This window comes from Siniperca chuatsi, linkage group LG14, assembly GCF_020085105.1.
Source record: "Siniperca chuatsi isolate FFG_IHB_CAS linkage group LG14, ASM2008510v1, whole genome shotgun sequence".
NCBI classification, from domain to species: domain Eukaryota; kingdom Metazoa; phylum Chordata; class Actinopteri; order Centrarchiformes; family Sinipercidae; genus Siniperca; species Siniperca chuatsi.
The window spans coordinates 29,374,372-29,395,455 of record NC_058055.1 but is presented as its reverse complement, the minus strand read 5'-3'; the positions used below and the strand labels follow the sequence as shown (position 1 = coordinate 29,395,455).

The window sequence follows — 21,084 nt, the reverse complement described above, 5'->3', positions numbered from 1 at the left end:
CTGCTCTTGCCCACAGTTACAGGCTCATGTGACTTTTAAACTCAGCGATTGGAAGTTTCATGTCGAAGTGCACCATGGGAGTCGTAGTTAACCTAGAAATTTCCCTACAAGATTCCATCGTAGTCTGCCTTACATTAGCACCACTGCAGCCACAACCACCGCCCAGACTTGTCTGTGTTTCCAGTTCTCGGAGCAAAATACTTAATGCCGTTAATATTTGTCAACACATTTACAAACCTCAATACACTTGCAATTCTGAATACACATTTGCAGATTCCTGTACGCATTCACATATCTCAGTACGCATTTAGAGATTCGTTTACACATTTACAAATCTGATTACACACACACAGACTGAGAAAGAGAAACACAACTCTTCACTCACATTTGTAAAAAGTTGTGCAACAACAATAGGCCCATATACTGAGTAAACAGCTGAGTGTCTGTATTTCTGTTTCTTTAGATTAAAGAACATTTGAAAAGGTAAAAGACGACGCTAACTGCTGAGTTAAAACACTGACATTTCCCTGCACGATGTAGCTGTCGTCGTTGCGGATGTCTCGGGCCAAACCAAAGTCACAGATCTTTGCAACACGACGATCGGTCAGCAGGACGTTCCTCGCTGCTACGTCTCTGTGGATACACTGACAGGTGATAGACAGACAGGCGGACAGGTGATAGACAGAGAGATGGACAGGTGGACAGACAGGCGGACAGGTGGACAGACAGAGAGATGGACAGGTGGACAGACAGACAGGCGGACAGGTGATAGACAGACAGGCGGACAGATGGACAGACAGAGAGATGGACAGGTGGACAGACAGAGAGATGGACAGGTGGACAGACAGGCGGACAGGTGGACAGACAGAGAGATGGACAGGTGGACAGACAGGGAGATGGACAGGTGGACAGACAGGCGGACAGGTGGACAGACAGAGAGATGGACAGGTGGACAGACAGGGAGATGGACAGGTGGACAGACAGGCGGACAGGTGGACAGACAGAGAGATGGACAGGTGGACAGACAGGAGATGGACAGGTGGACAGACAGGCGGACAGGTGGACAGACAGAGAGATGGACAGGTGGACAGACAGGGAGATGGACAGGTGGACAGACAGGCGGACAGGTGGACAGACAGAGAGATGGACAGGTGGACAGACAGGCGGACAGGTGGACAGACAGAGAGATGGACAGGTGGACAGACAGGGAGATGGACAGGTGGACAGACAGGCAGACAGGTGGACAGACAGAGAGATGGACAGGTGGACAGACAGACAGGCGGACAGGTGATAGACAGACAGGCGGACAGATGGACAGACAGAGAGATGGACAGGTGGACAGACAGGCGGACAGGTGATAGACAGACAGGCGGACAGGTGGACAGACAGACAGGCGGACAGGTGGACAGACAGACAGGCGGACAGGTGATAGACAGACAGGCGGACAGATGGACAGACAGAGAGATGGACAGGTGACAGAGAAATACTGTTAGAAAGGTTTTACTGCTGAACAATTTCAGTTTTAAACCATCGTAGTGAGGACACTTCTGCATTGGCAGGTCCCCACTAATTCAAAGGACGGTTTGAAGGTTCAGACGTGGTTTTAAGGTTCAGGTTAGAATCAGGTTTAGGTTCGAGTTAGAGGCTTGGGAATGCTATAAAATAGCTAACTCTGGGACAGTCAATGACTGTCCATTGTCCCTGTTAAATAAACAAACTAAATAAAATAAAATAAATAAATGCATTATGTCAATGAGGGTCCTCACAAGTATAAAAGACAAATGTGTGTGTGTGTGTTCTTACATTCCTGCTGGACAGGAAGTCCAGACCCTGAGCCACCTGGTGGGAAAACCTCATGAGGTCACCAATAGACAGACTATCTGTCTGCAGACCTGAGAGACAGACAGACAGACAGACAGACAGACAGACAGTTAGACAGGTCTGTACTCAGAGACAAAAACTGCAGGTGTGTTCAGGTGTGTTCAGGTTGTTACCCAGGTGTGTTTGTCCTGGACTCAGAACTGGCTGCATCTCCTGATACTCTGAACAGCACGAGATCCCACTGTCGCTGCAAGACACACACACACACACACACACACACACACACACACACACACACACACACACGGTGACATCATAATTATGTCACCTTACCAAAATACAGTGTTGGTGTGACGTATAAGCTGAGTAACAGTGACAACAGTCAGGTAATAATGAACACACTGTCATATGTCAGATGTTATCCCTACATGTCTGTATACTGATATGTCACCTGTGCAGGTAACGTGGTGGAGAAATTCAGCCAATCACATCCTTTACTTTAGGAAAAATAGCAACACTGCAGTGTAAAATTATTTCATTTCCAGGGAAAGTACAGAAGTATCAAAAGTAGTTATAAACAACAATAATAACAGTAAGTATCAGATGTCAGGCTGCACGTATTGATTATTTTCATTATTGATCCATTGTTTCTTGTTATGATTCATTGTTTCTTGTTATATCACATAAAACAAAGACAAGCAGAAACTCCTACAATCGAGAAACTAAAACTCGGGAATGTTGCTCGAAAAATGACTTAAATCGATTGTCAGTCATCAAAATAGCTGCTAATTAATTTCCATTTGATCAATAATCAATTCATTGAATAATTAGAATTATTAATACTCAAAGAAGAAGAAATACTTAAAGTTTGCTGTATTATAGTGGAATGTTTAATTCTCTTCAGGAGCAGATCAGTTTGTCTGTATGAATTCATGAGTGCTGGGTGATAAAAATCCCTCCGCTTTAAACAATAATAAATATTCTTTGGGTATATTTTTGGATTTGTTAAAAACTTTCGATACAGTGGATCATAATGTTTTTTACATTAAGGTTTTAATGGAATGACTTACAGTTGGCTCTTTAATTATATTTGTGATCAAAAACAATTTGTAAATATAAACAGATGGACTGGATCATTGTGGTGTCCCTCAGGGATCTATGACCTTTCTGTTCCTCATCAACATTAATGTTTCAGTCTCTTCGTCTTGTTTCTGTTACTCTTTGCTGATGATACCAGTTCGTTTCTTTATCATTATGATTTTTGCACATTTATTTCTGATGCAAATTCTGAATTAGATAATATTTCTTAATGGTTTAAATTGAGCAAACTTTCTAAAAATGATTTTAAAAAGATTTATAGGTGTTTTACTTGATGACTTTGCAGTAAGATAAAAGAAATCAGTTTGTATCACCAGTTAAGTCAGTAGTTTGGTTCATTGCAGATGTTTGTTAAAAAATGTTTTTATCTCACATACTGTGATATTGTTTGGACTGCCACATATTCCATCAGATATTTTCCAGACTTCTGCCACACATATATCGTTATCATAGTTAGTGTCCGTCTCTGGTTACCTGTACAGGACCAGGTGAGTCTGTACACAGGTATGACATCACAACACCCACAGAATAATTAGAAATAAACCGAAAGAAAGAGTTGATAAATCGGATGAGCTGTTCTGTGGTCGTTAACATCACAGACTATTCGCTTTTACATTTTATTCAGTTAACGCAACGAGAAGAAGCTTCAGACCTCCTGAGCCGGGCGTGCTGGGCGGCCATATTCTTATAGAAGGCCTCCCCCTCCACTTCATCCACACTCAAAATGGACACCATGAAGTCCTGAGTGTGAGCCCGCAGGAAATTGAGCAGGTCGCCATGGCTACAGTACTCTGTGATCATCAACATGGGGCCTGATGCGAGGGAGAGAGGTCAAAGGTCAAAGGACAAACATTTATGTTATGAGATTATGTATGATCATAATAAACACGATGGTTCAGTTTCAGACTGCAGTCAGTCTGTCGTGTGTTCACACTGGAAATGTGACGAAGAAAACTTGAAATAAAGCGAAAAACATTTTGTTTCCTCTTAATGACATTTAATGACCAATGATATGTAGCACTGCAATTAATTATTATTTTTATTGTTAAATATTATTTTCTCAGTTAATCAACTAATGATTTTATCTATAAAGACTCAAACCAACATGTCAGTTCGTCTCTCAGCACTGTCTCACTTCCTGTCTGTGGCTCTCAGCTCCGAGCCCATTGGTTCCTACTGAAGATGGAAATCTTTAAAAAACCTCACAAATATATAGTTTCATATTTAAAAAGGCTCAGTAATTTCCTCAAACAGCTCTTCGCTGTAGTTCTTATCAAACGTTACTCAGACAGGAGGAAATAGTGCATCTGTCATCCTATTGTCAGTGGCGGATTAATCTGCATTTGTATTTCTGGCAGTAAATTGTCATGTCTCTACCTTTGTGACATGGTTCTAGTTTGACACTGATAGTTTTATATTTGTGGTTAATAATTAAAAGCATCATCACCTCCTCGAGTGCAGGCGCCTAGCAGGTTGACGATGTTGTTATGGTAACCAAGATGGCTGAGGATCTTCAGCTCCGACATCAGAGCTTCACGTTCCTCAGAGTGAGCGCTCGCTGTTCATTAACACATGAAACACAAGTCTGAATCAGCACATCAGTAATGTGTTGAACATGATGATGATGATGATGATGATGAAGGTGAAGATTTGTGGACTGACGTTTGAGCATCTTGACGGCGACTCGGGTGACATTGTTATCAGTTCCCAGACCATACGCCGTCGCCTCGACGACTTTCCCGAATGCCCCCGAACCCAAAACAGCACCTGACAGAGGGAGAGGGGGGTCAAACTCAACCACAAAATAAAAGAAAAACAAAATACACTTTACTTTATCTTTTGGGGGAAGTGGGCTTTATGTCTAACGTTCAGTTTGGTGGAAATCAGCTGTAAAGGATGACAGGATAATTATCAGTGACATCATTAACTTGTATTTTGAGAAGTATGCCTTTATGTGCGTGTATGTGTCTTTGAAGGAAAATGGTCACAGATATCATATTTCATTATTGAATTATTATGTAAAAGAGTTTAATATACACTTCATCTACTTTTCAATATTAATCTGTTGATTATTTTCTCGCATAATAGCTTTGTCTATAAAATAAAATGTTCCAAGCTGATGTCTTTAAAAGTCTCGTTTTGTCCGACCAAAAACACTCAGAGATTCAGTTTACTGTGAAAAACAGAACATCAGACGCACTGAAGGAACCGGCACCAGAGAATGATGGGAGATTTTAAACGAAAAATTCATTACCAAATTTTTGGACAATAAATTTTCTATGAGTAATCGATTGTTTAATTGTTTCAGTATAATACTTAAAAATAATAATAATAAAAAGAACTTCTTATCCTTAAAAGCCACATGCAGGACTAATGACCTCAGTAAAATTAAGTTAAACTGAACATCGTAGCGTTTGGTGTTGAACTCAATGCTGTCTTGTACCGAGGCGGAGTTTGTCTCTGGGAAACTCCCACTTGTAGTTGTACGGCAGCTGGGTGGGGTCAACAAAGGTGTAGTTGTTTCCGTCGGTGCTCTCGATGATCTTCCAGCGAATCTCGTATTTCGGTTTCTGAGTAAAGAAGTAGAAACATGATAGCAGGTTGTGAATGAAGCAGTGATGACTGAATGAATCCATGTTAATAAAGTTATCTGTCAGTGTTTGTGTGAATATATTCAACATGTCACAGAGAACAAAGATTAGTCGTTCCATATGATTCTTTAGTTTATATATAAATCATTTACCAGAATCATGTCTTGAAGCAGGTTACACGTGAATGCAAATGATACTGTTTTATATGTTTTGCTAGCTACCGTTCTTTACATTAGCAGCTAGCAATGGCTTCTCTCTCTCCCTCCTGCTCTCTCTTGCTTGGTGTTTCAAATGTTTAGCTATTCCTCTGCCTCCTTTAGTGATAATGTAGTTATAAGTAATAAATGTAGTTTATTTGTAGCGTTGGAGGCGAGGCTTAGTGAACACCACGGGAACTCAATTGTTAGCTGGTGTAGTTAGCCAGCCGGCTGCTGAGGGCGACAGGTAGTTCCTGTTAGCCATCTCCCAGCAGCTCCCGAGCAGCTGGGAAACCAGGGAGGCTGGGTGACTGTCCGAAGGAACGACTCCCGATTACGCCAGTCGGAGGTCACTAACGTTAATGTTGAGTCGGTGTGTACATATGCAAAGACAGTGTCGGACTCCGTAGTTTTCTCTGGGCCCTGCCAAACCTGACCAGTGATGACATGTTTAGCCGCATGTCTTCTTGGCGGACTTTCTGGGGAAGACCTGGTCTGATTAGGAGAGACGGCGTTCATCACCCATTGGATGGAGCAGCTCTCATATCTAGATATCTGGCCGAGTTTATTAGTAGATCTAAACCATGACAACCAAGATCTGAGACCAGGAGGCAGAGTTGTTTGTCTCTTTTCTCCTGCGCCCCCATCCCAGCATGTTACAGTTGGCCGCCCACCTTGAGCTGTTCGAGGTTTCTGCCTCATAAAGGAAGTTTTTCCTTGCCGCTGTCGCCAAGTGCTTGCTCATGGTGGGATTTGTTGGGTCTCTGTGATTAATATTATAAAGAGTACGGCCTAGACCTGCTCTATAGGAAAAGTGCAATATTTCAAATTGATCTGCTGTCAAAAAATGCCCAAAATGACTGTTGTCTTGTTTTGTAGACGCATTTTTAAAGAACGATAGCGGCCAGTCCTAAGCTCACTGACAAACACATTGCATTTCCTGTGACTACTTAATAAAAAAGTCAACAAAAAAAAAAAGTAGGAAATGTTCGGTTTGCATTAGCAGTAACTTGTTTCTGGGAATGTCGCCACAGAAACCCAGTTCGTAATACTGCAAATATATAAATATTGCAATACTTTCGTCAGTGGGCCATAGGCTCAATCACCATTGTGTTAGCTCATTCGGCGATAGATAGTGACTTAACAGACATTTATTTAAATGAAAATCTTCAAGACTATAACTTTAAAGTTATAATAAACTAAAAAAGAATTGTGTCATTTATAAGGGACGCACAATTTATTTTTTAATACAATTCAATTTAATTCAGATTAATTTGCAGTTGCATTCTTATTCTTTTAACATGTAATTTTTATATTCCAAAACAACTTTCTCAGTTGTTGTGTTTTACAGTTCGTATTAAGAAGCTCGTAGTATTAGCAGCTGCTGCGAACTATAGAGCAATCATGTACTGCAGTGCAGAAACAAAGACACGGAAACAAACTTACATTTAGACTCATTAGAGACTTTATACTGCAGGGATAGTTATTGTGTAAAGCTTCTACCACAGTCAGGCCTCTTAAGATGATAAGATGATATATAATCGTGGAATTACAATTTAGGACAAGAAGCTGATAAAATCTGACCGCCGCCATATTCTTGAGAAACTAAATATGTCAATATGTTAAATACGTGTCCTGGTCCTAGACGAGTTTGCTTCTTGTTCCAAACTGTTATCTTGGTCCTACGAGTTATTATTTTAAACTCAAAAGTCTTTAAAGTGAAATCAGTCATATAGTCATGTGTTATCTGGAGATTGAGTGTTATGGTCATTTTATTATTGTTTGTGTACTTTTGTTTGCATTTTCTTGTTGGCGTTTGTGTATTTGTATAAAGGTCTGTGGCATAGGTTCATGATATATGCTTTTATATATTATCTCTATAAAGATAAATATTAAATCATATAACCAAACGTACCTGTCTCCACTTGTAAAACACAACCAATAAGAGCAGAAGGAGGACGGCGGCAGTACTCAGAGCTCCAATCAGAGCCGGAGTGAAGAACGTTTGAGGTTTTCCTGCAGGTCATAAACACACCACGACATGTTTCTTCAACAAGACACGTTCAGTCACATATGAGGTTTTTCTAATAACCCAACATGTTTATACTCCAACACTTACGAGGATTAAAGACTTCACGAGACACTCCCATGTGGTTGTAGGTGACACACTCCACAGTGACATCATCACCAAGTGACAGAGGGAGGGTCAGGTGTTTCCTCACTTCCTCCTCCTCCTGCTCCTGTGAGGTCACATCAGCTGGAGAAACCTGATAGGTGGAGACGTTTCCACAGCTGCAGAGGAGGTAAGGGTGGATGTCAGTGTTTTCTCTCTTCCGTTTGTTTATTTCACCCTTTTTATCTTATTTTAGATGTCTTATTTTTAATCTTAATTTCTTGTTGGGTATTTTATTATATTTCATTCTCTATAATTTCAGTGGCTTGATTTAATTTGTAACTCTGTAAATCTCTGTAATTATGAATAAAGTTCATTATTATATTTATTATTGCTCAAAGGCATATTACAACTTAATTCAGTGAATCCACAGATTTCACAGCAGCTACAGAGATTCAAACATACGTTAAATTCACTGCAAATGTTTGTACTGACAGTTAAAAAGGATGTAACTGCAACTAAAGGAGAGATGTGTTTATCTCATATATTGCAATTTCATGTAACATAACAGCAACGTTAACGTGGATAACGTGAAATGGTCGCACTTTGGTAAGATTTAGGAAAAGACTGTAACTTATTATATTATGTACCTCACATAACTGAAGTATGTTACATAGGTTACGTAACTGGCGTATCTTTAGTACGTTATGTAGATTCACTTACGCACGTTACTTAAAAGAAATCACTTACTTTTGGTTTCACACATGACTCAAATCCCGGTCTCCTGGGTGAAAGTCATGTGTTTGCTTGACCCTATTACCCACCCTACGACCTCCACAGAGCTCTTTAAGCTATGTCACCTGACTTTGAAGATGGGCGCGTCCAGAAATGGCGTTAGAGGGGTACTTAACGCGGGAGGGACACTGACCAAGCTTCAGTATTTGATGACTTTGGAGTGAGAAAGGGTTGTGTATATTGCTAATTTACCTACATGTATAACCTACTATATATCTGAAATTTTTATTTTTACACAAGAAATTACAAAATTACAAAAAACGTAAAGCAGAGACATGAATTCATTAAAGTGACGATCGACAGGATAATTCACACCCTTACGCCTGTTTCCACTGTTGTGAATGCTAATGCATTTATTAAGGCATGTTGTAGTTTCCTGTACGAGAAAAAAGTGTTCAGATGTTTTGATATTTATACATCACACAATAAGATTTAATGTCCTGATCTCATCTCTGAGCTTTTAGGTTGCAGTGACCCCATGACCTTTATTGACCCCACAATCTTTAATGACCTCTTGACCTTTCCTCTAGCGCCACCTTCAGGACAATCTTTACATGTTTAGCTCTGCCGCTGTTCAGACTGTAAGAACAGATAAATCACCAGGATGTTGGATGTAATGGACTCTGCAGCCTGTAGGGGGCACTGTCAGGACCTTTCACTGTTAGTCAGGTTGGTACATACGTGTCCTGGACCCCGGGGCAGGTGTACCAGAGGATTGTGGGAAGTGGATATCCAAAGCTGCTGCAGGTCAGAGTGTCGTTCTCCACACTGATGACGGCACTCGGAGCACCTGAAAGACACATTTTATTTTATACATTTCTTGAACTCAGAAGATTAAAACAGTGACAGAAAACAAAACAAAAAATATGATGAAAGAAATTAAACGTTTTTAAAACACATCTTGATGCAGCAGCTGAAGGAAAGGAAAGGGGAGGGAGGGGGGGGTGACATGCAACAAAGGGACGCGGGCTTAAGCCGTTGCGGTAAGGATTAAAGATTTACAGGTTGTCAAAGATTATAGATCATGTGATTATCAGAAGAAGAAAAAGGAATGCTGTGGCACTGAGGAAGAGGAGGAATATGAAGAAGAAGGAAGAGGAGGAAGAGGAAGAGGAGGAAGAAGAAGGAAATGAAGAGGAAGCAGAGGAAGAAGAAGAAGGAAGAGGAAGGAAAAAAAGAAAGAATTAGAGGATAAAGAGGAAGAGGAGGAAAAGAAAGAAGGAGGAAGAAGAGGATAAAGAGGAAGAGGAAGAGGAAGAAAAAGAGGAAGAGGAAAAGTTTCTCACGGTAAATTCGGAGGTCAATGTTCTGCGAGCCGCTGAAGAAGGAGTTAGAGAAGTGGAACGAGTATCGACCTCGATCCTTCTGACCAACCTGCCGCAGCAGCAAGCTCGCCTCCGACCTGCAACGTAAAAAGTATCACCGCAACGAACTTTAACAGCAATGATACCACGTTGCCAAACCTTGAGGTAGTATTGTTGGTGTAGCAGGTCTCAGTCTGACCTGCAGTAGAAATCTAATAATGCTAGCCTGTCGTTGTTAGCATGCTAACCTGTAGCCGTTAGCTGCGTAGCTTTCCTGGTACACCATGTTGTTGTTGCCGTTGTTGACATGTGTTGGTGTCGTCCAGCGCTGGTTCCTGATTGGAGGATACGCCTCCGTCACAAAGGTCAGCATCACATCTTGATCTTCATGCACCACCACTGTGCTGCTGCCGCTAATGTTAGCAGTGCTAGTCCCGTTCCCACCCATTCCATTGGTGCTTACATTAGCAATTAGTTCCCCGTTCACTTCCAGTGAACTGCTGCTAATGTTAGCTTCTAGCTCGTCTTGCAACTCAATTGGCATCCTACTAATGTTAGCAAGCCGGTCCCAGTTGACCTCTATGGTCTTGGTGTTAGCATTAGCAGGCTGCATCGGCTGCAGGTAGATCCTCAGGTAGGGACCATCTGGTGAGGAAGAAGAGGAGAGACAGTAAATATCATTTGGAAGTGGTGGAAGTGATTGTCTTGTGTTTCTTGTGTTCTTACCCAGAACTCTGAGTTGTGCGGTTGCCGTAGCAACTCCAGCTTCATTGACAGCAGTACAGGTGTAGGGTCCACTGTGTGTCAGACTGACAGCAGAGACCGTCAGAGTGCTGTTGATATACAGGCGGCCGTTGCTATAGTGACTGCTGACAGTGACGTTCAGCGTCTGGAAGAAACCAAACAACCAATGAATACCAAAACAGACAGACTCCTTTTTCAGGAGTAAAGACACACAGGTGACCTCTGACCTTTTTGTTCAGGTGTGTCCAGGTGACGTTGTAGAAATGGGAGGGATTACTGGTCAGACAGGTGAGCTCAAACTTCTCTCCTTCCAGACGGACCAAATCATCCTGACTGACAGACAGGGAGGGAGGATGATGCAGCCCTGCAGACAGACAGGTAGACAGACAGGTCATTGGGGAGGCAGGTAGAATTGGAAATAAAATAACCCGAGATAGACAGACAGTCAGACAGACTGGTGTCACTGGGGACCACCAGCAGGTAGTCAGACAGACAGGTATACAGACAGGTCTTACTGGGGACCACCAGCAAGTCGACAGGTCTGGATCTGAACTGCCTTCCGTCTTTCCAGCCTGAACAAACGTAGCGTCCAGTGAACGACTTCCGCAGGTCTCGGATCAGTGCTCCTCTCTGGGGGTCAAAGGTCACGTTCATGTCCTGGGGCAGATCCCGCCCCCTGCCCCCAGCACTGCCCTCTGATTGGAGGGTGAGGTTAGTGATGGACGGGTCGGTCAACAGACACCTGAATAGGAAGTCCTGGCCCTCCTTGACATCAGGGGTGCTGCGAGGTGTGACGAACACACTGGAGGGATCAGCTGGGTCTGAGAGAGGGGCATTATGGGAAATGGAGGTCATTTTTAGAAGATGATGAATGTGACAAAAACTACTGTTAGCAGCAGGTGAGTTTTGAACATGTACCTCTAATAATCTAAAGGAAATATGTTTGTCAGGTGTTTGGATTGTGTGGAATTAGACTATGTTGGACTGTTATACCGGCTTGTTAACTCATCTTCGATAGACTTCAGTTAAGTGTTGAGCTGTTGTTTTATTTCTGTTTTGACGTTTATTATTTTTGTTTATACAGTTTAATTCTGAATATTTTTGTCAGACTGTGAGTGGCACCCCAGACCACAAAATAATAACAAACCGTGACAACGTGATGAAGGTGAAAACATCATGGTATGTATTACTTCAGTCTACGCAGATTCTGCAGGGCCAGAGGGAGACGTTTGGATTCAAGCCCTCTGACTCTAGTAGGGGGCGTGGCCTCAGCTAACCTTACCTTTGATGTACAGGTGGATCCAGGTGTCCAGGTGTTTAAGGCTCTGGTTGGTATACCCACAGTGGTACGTCCCGGTGTGTCTGGGGTCCGACCTCCTTACCTCCACTGGGTCCGGCAGTCTGTCCTGGTACAGAAGACGGAACGCAGTGCTGGACCAACGGACCGCACCGTTACCATGGCAACTGAGGGTGAAGGCAGAGCCGGCGGTCAGAACCACCTCGGTTTGGTTAAGCAGGACGTTAGCGTTCAGACGGATTGACAAAGGACCAGGAGGATCTGAAACAAACAATCAGTAAATCAGTTTAACAACACTAACAATGATGACACCTGACCACAACCACATGTGATGGCCACGCCCATCTATGAAGACACTAGCTGCTCCCCTGACCACACATAAAAGGACTTGAAGAAGTCAGTGCAGTGAATCCATACACGATTTAGAGCTTTAAAGCGTTTCCATACCTTTTATAGTAATACTGGATCAAATAATTGTGCGTAACATGAGAGATGTTGCTTGTAGTTGAGAATCAACAGAGTTTAGTTTTTGTGGCACATTTCCTGTCTGATTCACACATACAGACTGAAAGTAGCAGCTCACTCTTCCATCTCACAAGCCTGAAAGTTGTGGGTGTGTTTAGTTGAGCTAATTTACATACTCAGCTTTGATTGGACAGTCATATTCTCCCATTGCTGCTTTACTGGTGAACATTAAGTAGGTTAATTCCTGAGATATTTTAAAGCATTGTATGTGTTCTTATGAAGTGTTATTGTATTTTGTGTTTTTGCAGCTGTCATTACACCTGCTCCCTGTAACTTTAAACTGTATAAATAAATAATGAAATAAATATCTTATTGAATGCGGGAGTCGTTTACTCAGATTCACTTTTCCAACATTTGTTTGAAATATTTTGAAAATCTATCTGACGTGACTCAGGCCTTACATTTAAAAGGCTGATTTTTCCAGGTTTTCTTGGGCGAGCAGAAGGAAGAGGTTTAAGTTGGATGTAGATTAATTTACCTACGTTCACTTTTCTGCCAGTGGGGGACGGAGTACATTTTTTTGGTCTACTACAGTTAATTCTGTCAGGAGGGACAAGTACATTATTTGGGCTATAGGGGGAGCTGGTGGTACAGACTGGAGGTGAAGAGGTCACTGGGGACGAAGAGGAGCAATCGGTGACCAGTGTGTAGTCCAGAGCCATTGTGGAGAGAGTAGCGGTTAGTCAGTGGCGTGAGGCTGTAGTAACTGCATGGAAAGTGTTTGCTGAAAGTGCTTTTGTACCATGGAAGCTGGGGTTGATTTCTGCTAAAAAAAAGGAGGCTTGTTCCCAAAAAAAGGTTAAATTGTCAATAAAAAACAGATGGACAGGCTGACTGCAGCCATGTGTGGAGAGAGAGCAGTCGGCTAAAACGTCCGATGGGGATAGGGCCTGAGATGAAGACAGACTTTCCACAGTTTGTGAGTTTGTTAAAAAGACGATTAAAATCCTGTTTTAAAACTTCCGACTGCTGCTTGGTGGTATCGTTAGTCACAATATGGATGATAACATTGTAAACATGAGGGTGTTTGGTGAGAAGACACGGGATCTGCAGCATGACGTCTACAATTTTTGCACCAGGTAGGCCGTAAGTCACTGCAGTTTTTGATGAGACGTGTGCACAGCCTGGGGAGCGACGTGTCCTTCTGACGAAGTCGATGAAGAAGGGCGGACAGAGTGGTGGGCAGGAGAGTGCCGTGGCACTGGTGTAAAAACTGGTATGGAGCGTGACGGGTTCTCAGTCACGGCTGGTGGAGGGATCGGAGGCAACAGTGTGCTGAGGGGTCTACCACCTCAGGTGGAGAAAAAGGCCGGGAATCGGCAGCCAGAGGAGGGAAGTCCTGCAGGTCAATGATGTTGTATTTCTTTTCCAGTTGGGTGTTAGAGCCTCCCTCCCTCTCCTGCTGCAAGCGCTGATCGGCTTCCAGGACTCATGGTGGGAAGGACTGGAGCTGACCAGGGCTTTAGGTTTAGCCCCGAGCCGTAACCAGAAGTCATCGGGGACAGTGACCGGAGGAGGTGGATCAGTAGCAGGAGCGCGAGAGATTGTTGAGGCAGCTTCAACAGCCCCAACAGCAGGACACAGAGTGGTGGCATCAGGATCCCGGACAGAGGTTGAGTCAGACTGTGCTGGACCGGAGTGATGGTATCTAGGAGTTTTTCTGCTTCCTGGATCTGTTACAGCGTGTAGATTCTTCGCTCCAGCTCAACAATCTTTTTGGCCAAGCAGACACAGCTGACACAACCGGATGGGGAGGTGAGTGGATTGTTGATTGGGTGGCTGGGGAACAGAAATAAAGAGGAGGCCAATACAAGGGCAAAAAGTGCAAAATAATTTAGTGATCAGTTGTGGAGAGTAGCAGCCGCAGACAGGGAGGGCCCAGGCACTTACACGGAGCCCACAGCGTTAGATTTGGTTTTAGCAGAGGTGACCAAAGAACCTCAGACAGAACATCAGACAGCAAGCAGCAAAACCTACTGGCATGGGTCCAGGTCCAACAAGTGGACCTGCTGCGGAGATGAGGCTTTGGCTTGCAGTTAGTAGCATGTAACGCTAAAGACCAGCCGGGTTGTGCTTCGGATGGGAAGTGAACAAAACAACTTAAAATCCACGTCCGATGACTAAAAGACTTTATCCGGTTAAAAGATATAGTTAAAAATCTTTAAGGAGTATCATAAAAATCTGGGAAGAAACAAGATAAAATTTTAAGAGCCTCTGGCAGGTAGACGCAGACACGAGGTGTACATATAACATACGTCTAGTCGTTTTTAGACATTTTAATATGGAAATGTTATATATTATACCTTTAAGGCAAGTTTAAATAAAGGCAGTACTGAGTAACAACACAGTACTGAATAATACTACTGTGATACACAGTGACACCTCAGTACTCAGTATACTATAATACACAGAAACACTACTACTGGTTGGATGAAATAACATGACTTTATTTAAAATCTGAGAAGAAAATCAATTAAAAATTTAAAATAATTGAAATTACACTTGAATTACAACAACAAAGAAGAGTTTTGCTTTGAAATAGGTGTCACACCTGTCAGCTCATCAAATGGGCTGCTGTGATGTCAGCAACACTTGTATTGTTAATTTTATGAAACTTTTTGTTTCAGCAAACGATTAAGAAAAACAAACATTGAACAAATATAAATGCAGAAGTTTGATTATCAGTGTGTATAAATCTATTAATTAACTGACTGACAACAGGTAGATTAGTAGTTAACTGGTTACTAACTGACAGTCTCATTGGTTAGCTAGTATAAAAAAATCTAAATCATTGGCCATCTCAGTAAGAACAAATCAAGATAACTGACTAGAACATATTTCACTGTCAGTACAAATGGAGGATCTCATTGGCTGCCTCTGGAGAGTCAGAGGATCTCATTGGCTGCCTCTGGAGAGTCAGAGGATCTCACTGTCTGGTAGCAGTGATTTCCTGCAGCTGGGTCGCGATGCGGGACGTCTGCAGGAGTAAAGCCTGATGGTTTTCAACCAGCAGACTCTGGTGACGAGCCACGTTCTGCAGATCCTGGATCTGCTGGGAACCCTGAGGACACAGCGTTCAGTTCAGGTCGATTATTAGAAGACTTTTCTTTAGCTCAGACCAGATTAGACCAGTGTAGTCTGGACTGTTTATGGTGTATCTGTTCTAGATATTCTAGACTGTAATTGAGACCGAGTCTGAAATGGGACACAGGTAAAATAATCCTACTTGATGTCTGACCGAGCAACTTAACTAAACTAAACCTAAATTTAACTGAACCCACCTGAGTTCCCAGCATGCTGAGCAGTTTGACCCCTTGGTCTGGCTAAAATAAACTAAGCTTAAGTAAACTAAACTAAACTTAAGCTTATCGTAGAAAAGGTTTCAGTCGTAGTCATCTGGACACTGTTTTCAGAATCAAGACGTTTCGGCTCCCATCCAGAAGTCTTTCTCATTGGCAATTGACTTCCGGATGGGAGCCGAAACGTCTTGATTCTGAAAACAGTGTCCAGACGACTACGACTGAAACCTTTTCTACGATAGAACACTCCTGGACGAATGAGGGACGACACCGTCTTAAACTTAAGCTTAACTAAACTAAACCAAACTAAATATAAACTAAAGTTAAATTAAACAAAACTTAAACTTAACTAAACCTCAGATAAACTAAACTGCACTAAATCAGATCTAAACTTAAACTAAACTAAAGTGGACCCACCTGAGTTCCCAGCACGCCGAGCAGTTGGACCACCTGAACCTGGCCCTTCGCAATCTCCTTTTGCACCAGGACCAGCTGTTTCAGCAGATCCAGGACCTCCTTCCTCCACGGCGCCTCCTGCTGCTGATCCTGAACCAGCTCTGACCACTTGGAGGGAGGGCCGTTCATGTTTGGACCGGTGAGGTCGACGTCTGATTGGGTGGGTGCCTGAGCAGCACCCATCGTCATGGCAGCAGGCGAGTTGTCATGGTGATCACCTGCAGTGAAGACGACTGAAGTCAAAACTTCAGTTTTTACACGACACGAACAGCATTCACTTCCTCTGATTTTCAGAATAAAGGTCATGTTATTTTGAGAGTTAGAGGATTTTTTTAGAGTTGTATTTGCTTTGATTGGCAGGTGTCTCAGCCAATAGCTGACAGACACTACAGCCATGTTATTACTAACTGTGACACAGGCATAGATTTGTGTATGGACAGTAGGGACATATCCCTAATGTAGCCCTGAACGATGTCTCGTAGGCTCAAACTGGTGGATTATCATTGTCTGATTCAACAAAATAAACCAAAACGAAATATTACACCTCCTCTCAGACTCACTTGGGAATAAAATGTCTTTTACATCTCAATACAAATGATGTTAGATGTTTCTGTGACTTGTTATGAAGAAATATGGCGTTGTATTGAACTAACACGAGTAACGGCTGCTCACTGTCAAGGCTACCAGCTAACATCTCTACTGCAGATGTAGCTCACACAGTAAAGTAAAACACTAACATTTGTCCTAAAACAGCAAAGCTTAGCTGCAACATGTAAAAACGTTCTGCTTCCATCTGGTTCACACAGATTCTCATTTCATTATTAATTCTTGTTTCATTAATGACTCCACACCAGACTTCCCTGCGTGTATTCTGCATGTGTTAACAATGACGCTGCCCATTAATAAAATCTGTCCCCTAAAATTTTACAATACATACAAACTTTCCATAAACACATGAAGAAATAGGAAACTCTCCAAACCTGCATCACATTCAGGAAGTTACTTAGGCCAAAAATCCACACATGACTAATAATGTGTTAGTGGATTGTTCCTCCATGTTTACAGATCTGAAACATCCTGTCATTGTAACTCACCCGAGTGTAACAGCTACACATAATAATAATAATGAGGAGTGACAGAGTGAGGAGTTTTAACGAGGAGTGACAGAGTGAGGTGTTTTAATGAGGAGTGACAGAGTGAGGAGTTTTAATGAGGAGTGACCGAGTGAGGAGTTTTAATGAGGAGTGACAGAGTGAGGTGTTTTAATGAGGAGTGACAGAGTGAGGAGTTTTAATGAGGAGTGACAGAGTGAGGTGTTTTAATGAGGAGTGACAGAGTGAGGAGTTTTAATGAGGAGTGACAGAGTGAGGTGTTTTAATGAGGAGTGACAGAGTGAGGAGTTTTAATGAGGAGTGACAGAGTGAGGAGTTTTAATGAGGAGTGACAGAGTGAGGTGTTTTTAGTGACAGAGTGAGGAGTGACAGAGTGAGGAGTTTTAATGAGGAGTGACAGAGTGAGGAGTTTTAATGAGGAGTGACAGAGTGAGGTGTTTTAATGAGGAGTGACAGAGTGAGGTGTTTTAATGAGGAGTGACAGAGTGAGGTGTTTTAATGAGGAGTGACAGAGTGAGGAGTTTTAATGAGGAGTGACAGAGTGAGGTGTTTTAATGAGGAGTGACAGAGTGAGGTGTTTTAATGAGGAGTGACAGAGTGAGGTGTTTTAATGAGGAGTGACAGAGTGAGGTGTTTTAATGAGGAGTGACAGAGTGAGGAGTTTTAATGAGGAGTGACAGAGTGAGGTGTTTTAATGAGGAGTGACAGAGTGAGGTGTTTTAATGAGGAGTGACAGTGAGATGTTTTAATGAGGAGTGACAGAGTGAGATGTTTTAATGAGGAGTGACAGAGTGAGGTGTTTTAATGAGGAGTGACAGTGAGGTGTTTTAATGAGGAGTGACAGAGTGAGGAGTTTTAATGAGGAGTGACAGAGTGAGGAGTTTTAATGAGGAGTGACAGAGTGAGGTGTTTTAATGAGGAGTGACAGTGAGATGTTTTAATGAGGAGTGACAGAGTGAGATGTTTTAATGAGGAGTGACCGAGTGAGGTGTTTTAATGAGGAGTGACAGTGAGGTGTTTTAATGAGGAGTGACAGAGTGAGGAGTTTTAATGAGGAGTGAAGGTGAGATGTTTTAATGAGGAGTGACAGAGTGAGGTGTTTTAATGAGGTGTTTTAATGAGGAGTGAAAGAGTGAGGTATTTTAATGAGGAGTGACAGAGTGAGGTGTTTTAATGAGGAGTGACAGAGTGAGGAGTTTTAATGAGGAGTGACAGAGTGAGGTGTTTTAATGAGGAGTGACAGAGTGAGATGTTTTAATGAGGAGTGACAGAGTGAGATGTTTTAATGAGGAGTTTTAATGAGGAGTGAAAGAGTGAGGAGTTTTAATGAGGAGTGACAGAGTGAGGTGTTTTAATGAGTAGTTTTAATGAGGAGTGAAAGAGTGAGGAGTTTTAATGAGGAGTGACAGAGTGAGGAGTTTTAATGAGGAGTGACACAGTGAGATGTTTTAATGAGGAGTTTTAATGAGGAGTGACAGAGTGAGGTGTTTTAATGAGGAGTGAAAGAGCGAGGAGTTTTAATGAGGAGTGACAGAGTGAGGAGTTTTAATGAGGAGTGACAGTGAGGTGTTTTAATGAGGAGTGACAGTGAGGTGTTTTAATGAGGAGTGACAGAGTGAGGAGTTTTAATGAGGAGTGACAGAGCGAGGTGTTTTAATGAGGAGTGACAGTGAGATGTTTTAATGAGGAGTGACAGAGTGAGGAGTTTTAATGAGGAGTGACAGAGCGAGGTGTTTTAATGAGGAGTGACAGTGAGGTGTTTTAATGAGGAGTGACAGTGAGGTGTTTTAATGAGGAGTGACAGAGTGAGGTGTTTTAATGAGGAGTGACAGAGTGAGGTGTGTTAATGAGGAGTGACAGTGAGGTGTTTTAATGAGGAGTGACAGAGTGAGGAGTTTTAATGAGGAGTGACAGAGCGAGGTGTTTTAATGAGGAGTGACAGTGAGGTGTTTTAATGAGGAGTGACAGTGAGGTGTTTTAATGAGGAGTGACAGAGTGAGGTGTTTTAATGAGGAGTGACAGAGTGAGGTGTGTTAACGAGGAGTGACAGAGTGAGGAGTTTTAATGAGGAGTGACAGAGTGAGGTGTTAATGAGGAGTGACAGTGAGGTGTTTTAATGAGGAGTGACAGTGAGGTGTTTTAATGAGGAGTGACAGAGCGAGGTGTTTTAATGAGGAGTGACAGTGAGGTGTTTTAATGAGGAGTGACAGAGTGAGGAGTTTTAATGAGGAGTGACAGAGCGAGGTGTTTTAATGAGGAGTGACAGAGTGAGGTGTTTTAATGAGGAGTGACAGTGAGGTGTTTTAATGAGGAGTGACAGTGAGGTGTTATAATGAGGAGTGACAGAGTGAGGAGTTTTAATGAGGAGTGACAGTGAGGTGTTTTAATGAGGAGTGACAGAGCGAAGAGTTTTAATGAGGAGTGACAGAGTGAGGAGTTTTAATGAGGAGTGATAGTGAGGTGTTTTAACGAGGAGTGACAGAGTGAGATGTTTTAATGAGGAGTTTTAATGAGGAGTGACAGAGTGAGGTGTTTTAATGAGGAGTGACAGAGTGAGGTGTTTTAATGAGGAGTGACAGTGAGGTGTTTTAATGAGGAGTGACAGAGTGAGGTGTTTTAATGAGGAGTGACAGAGTGAGGAGTTTAATGAGGAGTGACAGAGTGAGGAGGAGTGAGTGAGAGTGAGGTGTTTTAATGAGGAGTGAGAGTGAGGTGTTTTAATGAGGAGTGACAGAGTGAGGTGTTTTAATGAGGAGTGACAGTGAGGTGTTTTAATGAGGAGTGACAGTGAGGTGTTTTAATGAGGAGTGACAGAGTGAGGTGTTTTAATGAGGAGTGACAGTGAGGTGTTTTAATGAGGAGTGACAGAGTGAGGAGTTTTAATGAGGAGTGACAGTGAGGTGTTTTAATGAGGAGTGACAGAGTGAGGTGTTTTAATGAGGAGTGACAGTGAGGTGTTTTAATGAGGAGTGACAGAGTGAGGTGTTTTAATGAGGAGTGACAGAGTGAGGTGTTTTAATGAGGAGTGACAGAGTGAGGTGTTTTAATGAGGAGTGACAGAGTGAGGTGTTTTAATGAGGAGTGACAGAGTGAGGTGTTTTAATGTGGAGTGACAGAGCGAGGTGTTTTAATGAGGAGTGACAGAGTGAGGTGTTTTAATGAGGAGTGACAGCGCGAGGTGTTTTAATGAGGAGTGACAGAGTGAGGTGTTTTAATGAGGAGTGACAGAGTGAGGTGTTTTAATGAGGAGTGACAGAGTGAGGTGTTTTAATGAGGAGTGACAGTGAGGTGTTTTAATGAGGAGTGACAGAGTGAGGTGTTTTAATGAGGAGTGACAGAGTGAGGTGTTTTTGAGGAGTGACAGGAGGTGTTTGAATGAGGAGTGACAGTGAGGTGTTTTAATGAGGAGTGACAGAGTGAGGAGTTTTAATGAGGAGTGACAGTGAGGTGTTTTAATGAGGAGTGACAGAGTGAGGTGTTTTAATGAGGAGTGACAGAGTGAGGTGTTTTAATGAGGAGTGACAGTGAGGTGTTTTAATGAGGAGTGACAGAGTGAGGTGTTTTTAATGAGGAGTGACAGAGTGAGGTGTTTTAATGAGGAGTGACAGAGTGACAGAGTGAGGTGTTTTAATGAGGAGTGACAGAGTGAGGTGTTTTAATGAGGAGTGACAGTGAGGTGTTTTAATGAGGAGTGACAGAGCGAGGTGTTTTAATGAGGAGTGACAGAGTGAG

At 42.5% G+C, this 21,084-nt stretch overlaps 1 protein-coding gene across 2 annotated transcripts in view; it reads right to left on the bottom strand.

The window, feature by feature from the left end:
- The window catches only part of csf1rb (colony stimulating factor 1 receptor, b), a 38,500-nt gene that overhangs the window by 2,460 nt on the left and 14,956 nt on the right, over nucleotides 1-21,084 (bottom strand). The window contains exons 2-17 of one of the 2 annotated variants that reach the window (XM_044222515.1): nucleotides 11,946-12,221; nucleotides 11,179-11,484; nucleotides 10,891-11,027; nucleotides 10,646-10,808; nucleotides 10,168-10,564; nucleotides 9,902-10,017; nucleotides 9,297-9,405; nucleotides 7,827-7,999; nucleotides 7,623-7,723; nucleotides 5,363-5,489; nucleotides 4,582-4,686; nucleotides 4,367-4,477; nucleotides 3,572-3,731; nucleotides 1,995-2,068; nucleotides 1,804-1,892; nucleotides 522-644 (exon numbers count right to left, since the gene is read on the bottom strand). In XM_044222515.1, coding sequence (XP_044078450.1) covers nucleotides 522-644; nucleotides 1,804-1,892; nucleotides 1,995-2,068; nucleotides 3,572-3,731; nucleotides 4,367-4,477; nucleotides 4,582-4,686; nucleotides 5,363-5,489; nucleotides 7,623-7,723; nucleotides 7,827-7,999; nucleotides 9,297-9,405; nucleotides 9,902-10,017; nucleotides 10,168-10,564; nucleotides 10,646-10,808; nucleotides 10,891-11,027; nucleotides 11,179-11,484; nucleotides 11,946-12,221 — 2,567 coding nt within the window. Of the gene's footprint in view, nucleotides 1-521; nucleotides 645-1,803; nucleotides 1,893-1,994; nucleotides 2,069-3,571; nucleotides 3,732-4,366; nucleotides 4,478-4,581; nucleotides 4,687-5,362; nucleotides 5,490-7,622; nucleotides 7,724-7,826; nucleotides 8,000-9,296; nucleotides 9,406-9,901; nucleotides 10,018-10,167; nucleotides 10,809-10,890; nucleotides 11,028-11,178; nucleotides 11,485-11,945; nucleotides 12,222-21,084 lie in introns of both variants that reach the window. The other variant, XM_044222514.1, reaches the window with a different exon arrangement.